Source organism: Ooceraea biroi, chromosome 9 (genome assembly GCF_003672135.1).
Source record: "Ooceraea biroi isolate clonal line C1 chromosome 9, Obir_v5.4, whole genome shotgun sequence".
Lineage (NCBI taxonomy): Eukaryota > Metazoa > Arthropoda > Insecta > Hymenoptera > Formicidae > Ooceraea > Ooceraea biroi.
The window spans coordinates 12,844,725-12,859,125 of NC_039514.1; the positions used below are offsets into that span (position 1 = coordinate 12,844,725).

At 44.6% G+C, this 14,401-nt stretch overlaps 1 protein-coding gene across 1 annotated transcript in view; it reads left to right on the forward strand.

The window, feature by feature from the left end:
- LOC105279563 overlaps positions 1-14,401 on the forward strand; it is a 56,540-nt gene that overhangs the window by 7,066 nt on the left and 35,073 nt on the right. The window contains exon 3 of the mRNA XM_011339422.3: positions 4,186-4,255. Coding sequence (XP_011337724.1) covers positions 4,186-4,255 — 70 coding nt within the window. The remainder of the gene's footprint in view (positions 1-4,185; positions 4,256-14,401) is intronic.

The window sequence follows — 14,401 nt, forward strand, 5'->3', positions numbered from 1 at the left end:
GTAATTAATTTACAAGCAAACCGATTTTGACCAGTATGTTACATCATAATTGTTTTGAAACGAGTTTCCGTTCAAAGGAAAGGCTTATGTGTATTTCTAAACGGTCTTTCATAAAACTATATTATTCTTCGTTATAGACAACGGCTTCTTGTTGAGGAAAGGATCCCTCAGATCTTTGTGAACCATGCTCTCACTTCCCATCAGCGGTGCAGTAGAAACACAAAGGCGATAATGTTCCTAGCAAACATTTCATGCGACACGGCTGGGTCGGAAAGATCAATAGAATGTGTGCTGGCGGACAGAAGAGAAAGTCAAAAATCGCGTCGCACAAACATTTCATTTCCTTCTCCGAGATATACTGTACAAACTTCTGATGTCCCAACGTGTGCGTCGAATCGCCGGGTATACAGATCTATTCATCCACCCAGCAGATCCAAATTAGGTTTCGCTTAATCGAGCCACTTGGTCGATTAGAGACCGGCGAAATCGCGTGACGTGCGATCAGCCGTTGCGATAGAGCATCTAGAGGATTCCGAGCGTGGGTGTGTGCGGTGTCTACAGTTCGGAAGTCGTCGCGAACGAACTCGCGCAATCCCCTCGCGCCCACGCGACGCGACGAAGTTCTGAAAGGTCTCCCTTTCCCTATCGGAAAGTCCGGAACGGCGCCGTTCATACTAACGATAGGTATGCACGATCGCGCGACTTCGCCTCGCGGCGTTAGATCACGATGTCACGGGAGCACGCGCCACGACAGGAGTCGCGTACGTGAGTGACTAACTAGCAAGAGTCGCACAGAACTGTGTCTGCAATAGCAAAGGAGCGAGTAAATGGGCGGCGATTCCAAGGAGATCCACGGCCCACGTTAGATCCGCGATCGCTGCTGTCGATCGGCCGTTGTCCACCGCTCCAATTACCCGTTGAACTACTTGACGCGCGAGGGTCTTTCCCGACGATGACGTTCGCGTAGCAATCACAAGCTGTTACGTGATGTTAGCGACATACTTAATAATATTGTACGTCTATAATAAAAATAATAATATACACGAGATGAAAATTCTTATGTTGTAATTGAATAATGTGGATAATAAGAAAATGAATTAACGCCATTAGTGCCGAAGATTCCAAGTGGTTTCTTTGGCTCCTCTTTGTTTCGCTATAAGAAGAAGGGAGATGCGTTTTGCGGACGGAGCGAGGCATTGTGGAAGGTCAGTCCTCGATGGATTCCATCGGATGGAACGCCGCGGACCTTATATGGTCCGGTCTGGCTGCTGGCGGGTAACTCCGTGCCGTGCCGCTGCGCTTTATCGAGGTATCTCTGGCCTCCGCGCTTCGCGTTTGAATCACATCCACGACGTTTCGATCCAATTATATCGCGCGAGGGAATCGCCTCGAGCGATACCGATCTCCGTGATAATCCGTCTCGCCACAGGGGCCCGCAGGGAGGTCCGTCAAATTAATGGGACGGCGGCTGCCCGATCAAAATCGGCCAGCCGCCAGACGCGGTTTTCCTACTCTTGCCTTTGCTCCGGTGCAAGATTATTAAACACAAATATATACTGCCATGGCAGGAGAGAAGGGGGAAAGGAGCGTGCAAGGGGCCACGTCGTTCCGTGTGTATACACTTGAATGGCCAGTGACTCGTTAGACCACTTTCATTGCACGGACGAACACGCCGCCTGCCATGCTGACGTCAGTACTCGCCACCAAGAGACTTCTGTCGTGAAACTTTCCGTCGTGCAAGCAACCACCGATCTGAGGAGTGATCGTCTTTGCACAAGGCATAGAGTTATTTTTGATCAACAATAGATCTCGAGATCGCGTACGAGAAAGGATCACGAGGCTCTTCCGGTGACGTGAAGGAGATAGTTTCTAAATCGTTCTTCTCTACATTTCAGTTATTGATCTCACTTGGATTTGTTCGGTTTCGTTCATTCACCCGACGATGCCCAACTTGGGAACGATGGAGAAACAGAAGTATGTCGAGGAGAGATTACGTGGCGAGACATCAGCGTCCTTGTATCACTTATGTCTTTTCACCATCAGTTGGATCTCTTTATCGATGTTTTCACGGACTTGTGTAGATCAGTTTTCGCGAAACGCTCAATCATGAACCGTTTAAATGTCAATAAAAGCACTTTACGGTGGGCACGTGGACTCACGTCAATTTGCTTCGTTCCCCCGACTAAATCGTCCAGAATAATTCGATGTGTCTGTCATTGCAATTACGTTATAGTTGCGCATTACGTATTACGCGAAATTGACCGCGATCTAAGGAGCGCTGCACAGTAATGAGTTTCGAATTGGATAGATGGAAGGCAATTACAGTACCCATGTATCTCATCGTTGTTGATCTAAAAATAGACTCGCGATATTACGTGTTTCGCCGGATAGCGTAATTAGAGGCGAGTTTACCTGCAGATACGTTGATGCTCTGCACGTCTTTTCCATTATCGACTCACCGCGTCTCACTTCATGTACAAAAGCCTTTCCTTGCCTTGTCTCGTTTATAACCTTGTATGAACGAGCAGTTTCTACACAGTTTCACTTAAGAAATTAATCATCAGTTTCATTTCTTTCCTTGCGTTGGAACGACGAAGCGCCGCCGATTTTAAGCGTTACAAGTGAGCTCCCGGAATGAACTTTACGAGTGTTGCCAGCTGCAAGAGTATTGAATTGTATTTCAATCATTAATTCCGTCATTGCTGATCATCGTTGATAATGTCTGATATTTTGAAAAAATCATTATTGTCCTTGAAATTTTTATAAATAGTGATGCTAGTCACCTGGAATAACTCTGATATTGATATTGTGAGAAGTAAAAACAGTATGATTCATACATTCTGGATACAGCTAGAATGTCGAGAGACGATCGAGTCTAGTCGAGCTTGACATTTTCGCGAGACTTTCATATCGCACACTTTGATCAGGTGACGATCAATCATTGATCTCGCGCCGTTAAATTAATACTTGGATGCAAAGATGGAATGGATGTTGGAAGAAGTCCATCACACGTATCGCGCGATGCAAAAATATTCGAAACATATTCTAAATTACATTGCCAATTCCGTAAATTATAGAGAACCACATCGCCAATTTGTTTGATCTATTAAACAGATAATATCGGCACAGTGCGATGAATGGATTCGCAAGTTTGCAATTAGCGAGATTATTACAGTAGCAAGTTCTTCCTAATCTTTTTCTTTCCCTCTCATCGTGATTAATGATATAACAATATTTTTAAATATTCCACGCTATACATTTTTAGAGTTATAATGTAAAATATATAAATTTAAAGATATATTCTTCGATCACTTTGCACATAACGCAAACCAGATGCATCTCACAAAAATGCCTCGCAACGATCGCGTCATTGCGAGGCATCACTGTTAAAGTGGATGATACCGCGAAGTTATTAAAAATAAATTCGCAATAGGTCATCACTTGTACTGACACGCCACGCGGATGACAAGCTTATTGATCGTAATTACCCGCACTTTAAGCGAGATTACTTTATGCAAATCGCGCAGATCCGTCTCGAAGCGTCTTATGGCTCGAGTGTCGGATCAGCTTTTTTCTCAGAATCAGTCGCGCCTATTTCGTCACTGACTTCGCTACAAGTCGATGATATCATACCGCCAATTGTGGCAACTTGCTCCGTCACCAGGAATAATCCTTCGATGGATACGTGCCATCTAACTGGTAAAAGTGCACACCACTCTCTTTTTCCGCGCTTCATCTTTCTTTCTCCCGCGATGTTTATCCAACGCGTCGGTTATCTAGAATTTTACGTAACTTTTTCCACGATCCTTTTCCCGTTTACTCCTTTACATGACTTCTTGTTCCGCGTCCCATCCATTGTAAACCACGTCGTTCCATATTCATATAGCGAATTACGCCGCGAGTGGGCTTCAAGAACGGCCTTGTGTGAACCTGTCGAAGTTTAAGTATTTAAGACACGGACTTTTCTCACTTGAACATTGAATATTTAAGATATTCACGGTACGGACTATGGTATATTACACACGTGTTACAATATCGTGCACATTGTGTTGTTTTAATTGCATCCCAGCGAAACGCTCACTACCGGCGTAGCTAACACGGGCGATAGCGCGGCTTAGTTAGCTCTAACAATCGTATCTCATTAAGCGAGAAGATCTGAAACCATCACCTTTTCCCTCTTTTCAGATCACAATAACGAGGCACAGCAGCAGCAGCGGCACACACGCAGCCCAAATACCTCAGAATCCGCCAACATGTAAGTATACAGCGCGAGACTTTACTTTCTAACTAAGCGCCAGCGTCGGCGATAACTAATTAGAGCGAATCAATTAAACGCTAAATCTTGTGTACGCGGAAAATTCGTGCGACGCGTCTGCGACATACATTTTTCTTGTTCATTTTTTCATACCATATCGACATAAGCACGTTTGGCACAAGCTTGGTAGATTTTCTCTCGAGGAAAATTCACGCGCTGTTCCACGGGAAGTCAAAGTGCCGGATAATCAGATAAAAGTGGACGCTTTCCACATGATGCGCACTTTCTAATGACGGCACAATACGCCTGATGATGACAATGATTCGAGAAGGGAAGCTTCTCGAATCTCGAAGCTCGAGGTAACGAAGAATATAATTCTCGAGAGTAAACGTGATTACTAGAAAGTAATCGCCCCGCGTATGTGTGTGTGTTCTCCCGAGTTATCGTCTGACAGAAAGGCTTAATTGATTATCCAGGTTGATTGCATGCACGTGCCTGGACCAGCTGCTCATTTTAACACATGCGCACGTGTACGCGAAGATCATCTACAGATTTTATCCACATTTGTTGTACTTAATTACGCAGTTAGAAAACTGGGATCTTATTAATATTGAAATTATATCAAATTATACGAACTTGGAGTATGGAAATTTTTGAATTTACCGACAATCATTTGAGAAACTTGGCGTTTCTTGAAGAGCCACTTAATAAATTGTGCTGCTAAATTAACGATATTCAATTACTAAAACCGTTGCGCACGGGAGCGATAATTAACGAGTGATGAAAATTAATTGCACGCTATTCAGCGCATATTAATAGCCGTTGGAAAAGGGAGAGATTTTGCCTTGTACTCGCCTCTATTCGACGTCGAAGCAGCCTCGCGTTCCCCATAAATTTTTCTTATGTCGCGGAGATCGGATAGGGTAATTAATCGAGCCGCACGGACGGATAATTTAACGAAAGGGAAAAGCGTCGTCGTTCGGAAGAGAGTCTTTCTAGACGGGGAGACCGACGAGGCGACGACCTTCCTTGGAAGACATTGCTTTTGCTGGAAGGTGAACGCAGCCGTGCGACCTACATTCTCATGTGGAAAGGAGTGAGCTGCACACTCGCAGGAAGAACGAAGATGGTGATATGAGACGTAAACGGCACGAAACGAGATGACGATTATAACCAGGACGAAGCAACGAGCGTTCAAACAGCATGATATCTCCCATGGCATCGACGTAAATCGAAAGTCCCTGTAACGTGGCGGCGGCGGCGGTGGCGGACACTTTCAGCCTTTTACCTCACGCAGTCGAGACCGCGTCGATTTTCACCCGTCGAATCACCGTCGAAATATACAACGCGTGTATATGTAAAGGCGTGCATGTTATACCCGCGATCGATGAAATCGCGAACGTGTTCCGGTCCAGCGCAAATTCCTCCGCGGATCAGTCAAGGCTGCACTGGTCGCGTCCGCTGAAATCGATCACGCGGAGAAACGTATGAAGTACGTCTTGTAGATCTATATTTTATTCAAAATGACTTATCTTTATTTAATCAAATAATTTTTCTCATTTGGTTGTTCTCTAATGCTGTTATCCGGAAAATAAGTTTCGAGAATACGAGAGATAAAATGATTAATTTTTACGGCGAAGATTCGCCATTTTATTTTTGGAACTATTCAATGTCAACGTTGGCAGTTTCGGACGCGAATCAATTTTAAGACAGCGTCACGATCGAGCGGAGCGTAATTTCTCTAAGCAAGATTCCAGCAACGGACACTCAAACGTAACTAGGTGACGATTAATGAGCGTGACGAACACACGATTTTCTTTAGCGACAGTGACGAATCGAAAGTGTTGAAGCCCGTGAGCACTTTTACTTTTTCGCCGTTCGTTCCGCCGAATACATCATCGCGAGATAGAGGAGGCTGAAATCGTTCCGTTCTGCCCTGATAAGAAACCAGTCGCGTGCCATCACATTTAGTTTGATTCGTCTGCATGTCTGCGTTCTCACTGGTTGCACTTTCAACATTTCCATTCCACTTTCGACATTTCTACTTTCAATCTTACATCGCTTTATTTAAGATTTTGTAAGATGTGCAATATTTTAAGAATCAATACATGCATCGTCTTGTAATGTGCGAATTCCGTTGATTAAACCGAGATTTGCATGTTACATTGTAGCGAGCGATCGCCGTTGGACACGGTGGGAGCGTTGTTTAACGCTTCGTGGACTATTGTTTGCACGTTCTCCAAGAGAAACCGCACCTTTGAAGAAAGTATTTTTTTCTCGTTCCTATCCTTCGTCCGAATGCGAACACGCTCATTCGCGCTCGCAGGCGGCAAACTGTTATCTTCGCGTTACATTTGGAATTACAACTCGATGTAATTGCATTTCCATATAAGTATGTGTATGCAACTTGACCGCGCCGTTTATTACGCTAAACATCCTAAACGCAACCGTTTCTTCTCTTTTATTTCATTAAGCGTCGCCGTAAACATGCGAAAGTTGAAAGGTAAATTATTCACTGACACGGTCGTCCAACACGCATTAAAAACGCATTAAAACACCACGGTGAAATCATCATTTCCCGCTAGAAAAAATCTCAATCCTAATTGGCGCGCGAAAGTGCTCTAAAAAATCACGGACTAGAAACCATTTTATAGAGGAAGATGTGTAATGCAAGTATGTCTTCCAATGTCGCCAATTCCTCGGAAAATGCTTGATATTCGAGAGAAACATGTTGACATAATGAAAGATTACATGGTCACGTGACGTGCATCGTAAAAAAAATCCAGGTCGTGCGAATCGGATTGTCCGCGTTTAATGCGGTCGTATTTAGCGTATTAGAATACGTCGTCATTTTGCACGTTGCCTCGTGGAATTTTTCACACTGCCTTCATTCATTCTTCATGCCGTTGTTGTCACTCGTTAGCACGCGATAATTACATATGTGTTATTATGCGTGTGTCTTGCGCGGAGACATAATTAGAAAAATCTCTAGACAGAGTTGTTTCGGTTGGAAATCAAGTAAATTTCCGTGCAAACATTCGTTTCGTACAAACGTTTTCTCATGGAGAACGTTCACACGCGAATGTAGTGCCTAATAAATAATCAATATCTCTCGGTTAAAGCTGTCTTAAAGAATGACGGTTTAAATTACGATTTGTAATAATTTGTTTAGTGTATCGTCGAAATTTATTTACAGAAGAAGATAAAAGAACTTCGTGGAAAATTATTGATGGATAGTCGAAGCTTTATCATGCGGTATCAAAATCGTCATTTATCACGGCGTATCTCCGTCGATCGATCTTGCTGTTGCATCGAATTAATTACGTTCGCTTAACGTATCATTAATCCGATTTTCAGGTGGCTAATGGTACTTTACGCTTTACCATTGACTCGACGTCATTATCTTTTAATCTATTTCATCATTACGACGCACTTATGCCGCGGCAGGTGATCAATCCGTCGCCTCGATAGGTCTCGATAGGTCTCGATGAACCTCGATGTAATGACTTGCTGGTTTTTTTTAGAGGTACAATCATCTGTTCGATTTTTTGTTCGCGTCTCACACTCGAGATAACAAATTGGTAATTACATCAAAAAAGCAACAGTTGTCCTTCGCTCTGTACATCTTCTTTCTCGCGATTCTTTCTTGTGATTCTTGTATATCTTTAATATCGCGCTGTAACTTATTAATAATTATGGATTTTTCGACCTATTTTTAGATAATTAAATTAATAATATTAATAATGTTAATAATATTAGTGAAACATACTAGTCATTATTGTAAAATTACTATAAAAGCGAAATTACGAAACTGGAATGTCGCAGAGTTCTGCTATTGACATTTGAAAGCTCATCTCTTTTGCGTGTGAACCGGAGAGACGTATTTTGTCTCAGGTATGTAATTGCACTGCACAATATCAAACTCGAGTTTTGCTGCGCGATAATTTGGATGCGGTTGTAAATCTCAACTAGTTAATTAATTTTATGAGCCTTGACGTCTCGTTTGCTCCGCAACAAGATGACCATGCGTGCTGAAACAACCATAGCGCACGATAGATAATATGTTATTGTACTTACATCGATTTGTAAATCTGCAATTATCGCCGATGACCCGCGGACAGCGTTACGCGAGGCCCGTAAATGGAATGGGACACGGGATTATAAATGATCCTGCTTAATGACGACTGCAGGATCGTTAAACGGTCAACAACGCTGCGCGATTTCCCGTTCGCGCGTCTGTCAATGTCCCGTTACCCGCGAATTTATTCCGATCGGTTTTCACGATCCGTTTACACGCGAAAATCAACACCTGGCACGTGCAATTACGATAGTCCGCAGTTAACCGGCCCGTTAGTCCGTTAGTCGATTACACGAACGACCGTTGGATTAAAATATTTCCACGGCTAAGAAAATGTAGGAAGATACCGGCGAGTCCTCCATCGATTCGTGCCTCACGAGAGGCGGATCGGCGATTCCTTGAGATGCGAATCTTTCGTTCGTTATCTCATCATTTCGCATCTGTTCCGATCGTCGACAGTCGTACAGAAACAATATTGCTGAACATCCCCCTCTCGATTCTAATCGTCGATGATGGCGCAACGGTGATACTGCATTTCCGCGCGTACATGCAGCTCGTTTTAATTTGTTTTTGTTACAACCGCGCACCATCATTTATCCGCGTCAAGTGTATGAAGAAGCGCAGATATATGATCGCGAGGTAGGCCATGGGTAATCCGGTGGAGGACAATGGATCACACGCGAGATCGATTGTCCGAGATTGATCGCGCACCTTCCGCCGCGAAGAGGAAGATCCGCGCAGCTTTAATCCGCGCTTACGGCTTCGCGGCTCGTCGCGTTTCTCCCCGGAAGCTCCGCAGTGTCGACAAACGGACGTCGGAATTAGGGACGCTATCGTGCACTTCATTCAACGAGGATTCAGCGGTTCTCGCGAAGAATAGACGCGGGATTATCGAAGCAACTCACAATGCGAACGCCAAGAAAAGAACGAGTTCGATGCACGCGTGCACAGAAAAGTTGCCGACAATCGGCCGATGCTGCTGGATGTCGACAGATATACCGTGCGCGTTCCGTTCACCTCAGAATACCCGAACCGATAACGGTACACCTCACGTGGAATTCACGACAAATTCGCTCCGTTGCCATTCGCTACGACGTTTGCGTAAGAATCAAGTTGGTCGAACGGAGCCGTTAGACCGCGCGAAACTATTGGGTTGGCCAAAAAGTAATTGCGTTTTTTTTTTATATAAATAAAAAGCGAATTTTTCATGGGAAACAAAAACTTTATTAAACAATATATTGTCCATTTTGTTTGATTATCTTTTGCCATTTTTCAGGCAACTTCATGATTCCGCGCTCAAAAAAGTTCTTATCTTTTTCAGCAAAAAACAATTCCAAGAACGATTTGATATCCTCATCAGCAGTCAAGGTTTTACCATTCAAGGCGTTTTGCAAAGAACGAAACAAATGGTAATCTGATGGTGCCAGGTCTGGCGAATATGGTGGATGTGGTAACATCATGGTAACACATCCCATCCAAGCTGCAACAATTTTTCACGAGTGACCAAACTTGTACGTGGTCTAGCGTTATCATGGTGAAACACAACACCTTTGCGATTCACCAATTCTCGACGTTTCTGTTTGATGGCATCATTTAATTTATCCAGTTGACGACAGTATACGTCTGAATTAATGGTTTGATTCCTTGCAAGCAGCTCAAAATACACAATACCTTTAAAGTCCCACCAGACTGACAGCATAATCTTTCTTTGGTGAATATCTGCTTTTCAAGTGCTTTCAGCAGGTTCATCACACTTGTTCCACGATCTTTTTCGTTTGACGTTGTTGTAGACGATCCATTTTTCGTCGTCTGTTATCATACGTTTCAAAAATGGATCATTTTCCTCACGTTTCGAAAGAGAATCGCAGATGTCAATACGCTTAGTGAGATGAATTTCTTTGAGCTCATGTGGTACCCAAATATCGAGCTTACTAATGTATCCAAGTCGTTTTAAATGGTTTTCAACACTCGATTTCGATATGTTAAGATTCTCAGCAATCTCTCGTGTCGTTAAACGCCGATTCGAATCGATCAGTGCCTTTATTTCGTCACCATCAATTTCTATTGGCCTTCCTGAGCGTGGTGCATCTTTCACATTAAAATCTCCAGATCGAAATTTAGTAAACGAATTTTGACACTGCCGCAATTTTAAAGCATCTTCGCCATATACATAACATAACTTTTTATGAGCTTGCACAGCGTTTTTGCCTTTTCGGAAGTAATAAAACAAAATATGAGGAAAATGTTCTTTTTGATTTTCCATTTTGAAATCGACGGCAAAGAAACAATTGTTAACGAAATCGTGTACTTTCTTTTTGTAAAACAAGCTTGAACTGTGAGTTGTTAACCTACATAATGAATTTGCGGTTTAGAATGAAGTTAGTTACATTTCAAGACATGTATGTCCATCTATTGGAAAAAAACGCAATTACTTTTTGGCCAACCCAATATGATGTATCGGTCGGCACATCCCCCTATTACAGTAGACAATTTCCACTTCACGGAAACTCTCCAAGTATGAGTTGTCTCGCTAATTTCGTACGTTACTTCGTGCATCGTGATTGCTGTGAATTATTCTCATCGTATTCTTGAATTTTTGTCGGTATATTAATATTAATCTTCAGTTTGTAAGCACACATGCGTTTGGAACGGTGGAAGGGAAAGAAGGATGAAGGACCTTGAGAGGTCCCAGCCCTGCATCCAGCGGCTCGTCGATTCCTCGCGATTCGCTGCGACTAGAAATAGACGCGACCCCACGGTCATTAATTACGCGAGCGAGCATTACGTCGACACGGTAAATCGACCGGCCGGGCCAAAGCGAAAAGTTTAATGCTTGGGAAGAGCGGGTACACGATGCCGTGAGCGGGTACGGGATGTCCCTCGTGACGAATGGCGCCGTCGGAGATACCACCTAGCACGCGGGAACCTCCGCTGCACCTTCGTCGGCCTTGGATATTGAATCGAAACGATTGCGCCGTGACGCGCGCGCGCGCGCGCGATAATTCCGCCGCGGAATGCGCGTACACGTAACTCGCGCTTTGCTCGGTGTGCAATTAATATCGAAATATTGCGCAATGTACTTGCCGAGGTTGCCCATCGTTACTCATCGCTGATCACATTTTTAAGCATATTCAGTTACGACTACCTGCCTTTTGCGAACGCATATATGTCGATGAATAAGTGAATAAAGTATTTATTAAGTTTTGAAGTGTAAGATTTGGAAAGATAGTCGAGACTGACAGGTCGTATAGAGGATCGGAATGAAAACAAGTCGATCACAACAGTAGGAGTATTGGCCGTACGGCCTAAGACCTAGGCGTGTGAACCAGGGATCCCGGAAAGTTCGAGTTCAAATCTAAGGCAGTCTCCTAGTTATTTTTCGCCTCTTACAATTCAGAAGTGGGATAAAATCCGCTACCCCCCGGAGAGGAGGAAGTTGAGAAGCAGCTGGCCGGTAGTGAAGCCTGAACATGGAGGTCGGGACGGACTCAGAGGAGTGAATCAACATGGAGATTGGGAAGGACTCAGAGGAGTGAACCAACATGGAGATTGGGAAGGACTCAGAGGAGTGAACCAACATGGAGGTTGGGAGGGACTCAGAAGAGTGAACCAAAAATGGATGTTGGGAAGGACTCAGAAGAGTGAACGAAAAATGGAGGTTGGGAGGGACTCAAGTGGAGTGAACCGACGATTTGGAGACATTCGGGGACGAATATAATGTCAGGCTGGCCGAGCTGTAAGATTTGGAAAGATAGTCGAGACTGACAGGTCGTATAGAGGATCGGAATGAAAACAAGTTGGTCACAACAGTAGGAGTATTGGCCGTACAGCCTAAGACCTAGGCGTGTGAACCAGGGATCCCGGAGAGTTCGAGTTCAAATCTAAGGCAGTCTCCTAGTTATTTTTCGCCTCTTACAGAAGATATCAGAGATATGACACGCGACTTTTCATGGCGAACATATCCGCCTGGCATATTTTGAGCGTTACGCGTTGAAACACGTCCATGTCCTAAACTCGTTGGAGGGAAACGGCCTTCTGGAAATGAAATGCGACGCAATCCAAACAATGAACACCCGTTGTTATGAGTTGTACATCGATGAAGGCCGTTGTGTATCGCGTTAATGTGCGGACGCAGCGTGCGCAATAATGACGGTAATTGAAACAGCCCAATCATCACAGTCGGTGACACAGTTTCTCGTGTACATACGGGAGGTGATTAATCAGTGAAATGTCGACGATTCGCCGCTTTAGTCCAGTAGTCGCCTTCGTGTTGTATCCTGCCAGAGATGCGCTATTGTGAACGACAACCGGAGCAAGAATCTCCATCTCTGCACGGAGGCGAGCGACCACGCGAACGTCAAGGTTGCCGAGACCGCAGGAGTCATCGAACCCGACGAAAAACCTTCGCTGAACAGCCGGAAATGTCAGAGAGGCTTCATCTCGAAGCTCGATTTACTATTATTCAAAATAAGCAAGCTGGCGAGCCGACAGCGTAACGAATGATGGGTCGTGCAAACCGACTGTGGTGCCTTCGCTGGCAATAAAGGTACAGCTGAAGTCTTTTACCTCAGGGTCCGCGGCAAGTACACGGATGCACCGAAGCGCGTCGATCGCGCCAAGGCTGCGGAAACCACCTGACTTGGAGGAAGAAGGCTTTTCTTAATTCTCCGAGGCACATCGACCGAAGTCGTGTTGTGCACGACAATCGCACTGTTACGAAATTCATGACGAAATTGACCCGCTGGCGAGTATTAAAATGCTCAACTGGGTCACAATGGTTACGTAGACGATTATCGTTATTTGCTGCACGATTACTTTCGCTGGTCTCGTTTTCTTATGGTGACACTTCAGACGTTAAACAAATCAACAAGCGATTGAGCGTAACGCTCTATACATAGACATAGAGCGTAATTAAAAATATGCTAGGCGGATGTTTGCCACGAAAATTCGCATGTCATATCTTCAACATCTTCAAAACTTGATAAGCAAATACTACCACGCGTGAATCAGCTGATAGACGAAGACAGAACGCATCTATCTTCTTGTTTCGCTCGCGAGAGATTACTCTGTCGAGTTGGCTGTTAATCCTTTCTTTCGCGCGCATACGCAACATCCTTACGCGCTTCGAGAGTTAAACGGCGGATTAAACGGAAACCGTTGAGAGAGATAAGTCCAGAGAGGCCAGGAGCGCGATGCGTCGCGTCGACTCCCGCGCGGATAAGCATCGCGAGAACCGAACGGGCAATCGGTGCCTTTGTTTGCGTCCAGTACAAGTAATTCCGGTAGAAAGAAGTTAAAACGGATTGGATCTTTTCGGTCACCGGTTGCGACGACTGGTCTTCCTGACTAGTGACCACTGCTGGATCCCCATTATGAATTGCTAGCCGAATCCTGGTATTTCCGCTGCACGATCTCTACCTTCTCAATCCCGGACTCGTCTTTGATGTTATCAATTTGTCTAACTGTACCCGATTGTGTTTTTTCCGGAATCTAGCAGAATATAAGTGTACAACGTAAACACATGATGAGAGGCTTTGTGGAAGTCTGGAATCGCGAAGAATCGCTTAAATTACTTACATTTTTTGCGTACTTCTGCTTCTCGAATCAGGACGACTGGAGATATCGTAAAACATCGTTCGCAACATGTTACGATCAGATGCACTAGAATACTTGTACATTTATGCTTGTACATTTTTCTGGATGGCTCCGAGTACTCGGGGTACCGTCTGTTTGCGCAATTCCCGCATTTTTTCAAGGTCGACGATTACTCGGGCATCTCGGCACGAACCGTTTCTTCGGAGTGCCGTCCGGGTTGCTCTCGTACCGTTTCTCGGATCCTGTGCCCGACGGCCAGATCGTCGAGCGTGATTGCTCGGATATTATCATCCGGACGGTGAACCTGGGCACACGAAAAGTCTCGTTTTCAACCTGGTTCAATCCCTCGCGGAAGAAATCCTCTCCGTGATCGTTCTCGCGCGATCTCGCTTCCAGGATCGCGATCGGTATCACCGTCTCGAGAATCCGCGTGGTTCGCGTCGCTCTGCACGATCACGTGTCCTCTGATTTTG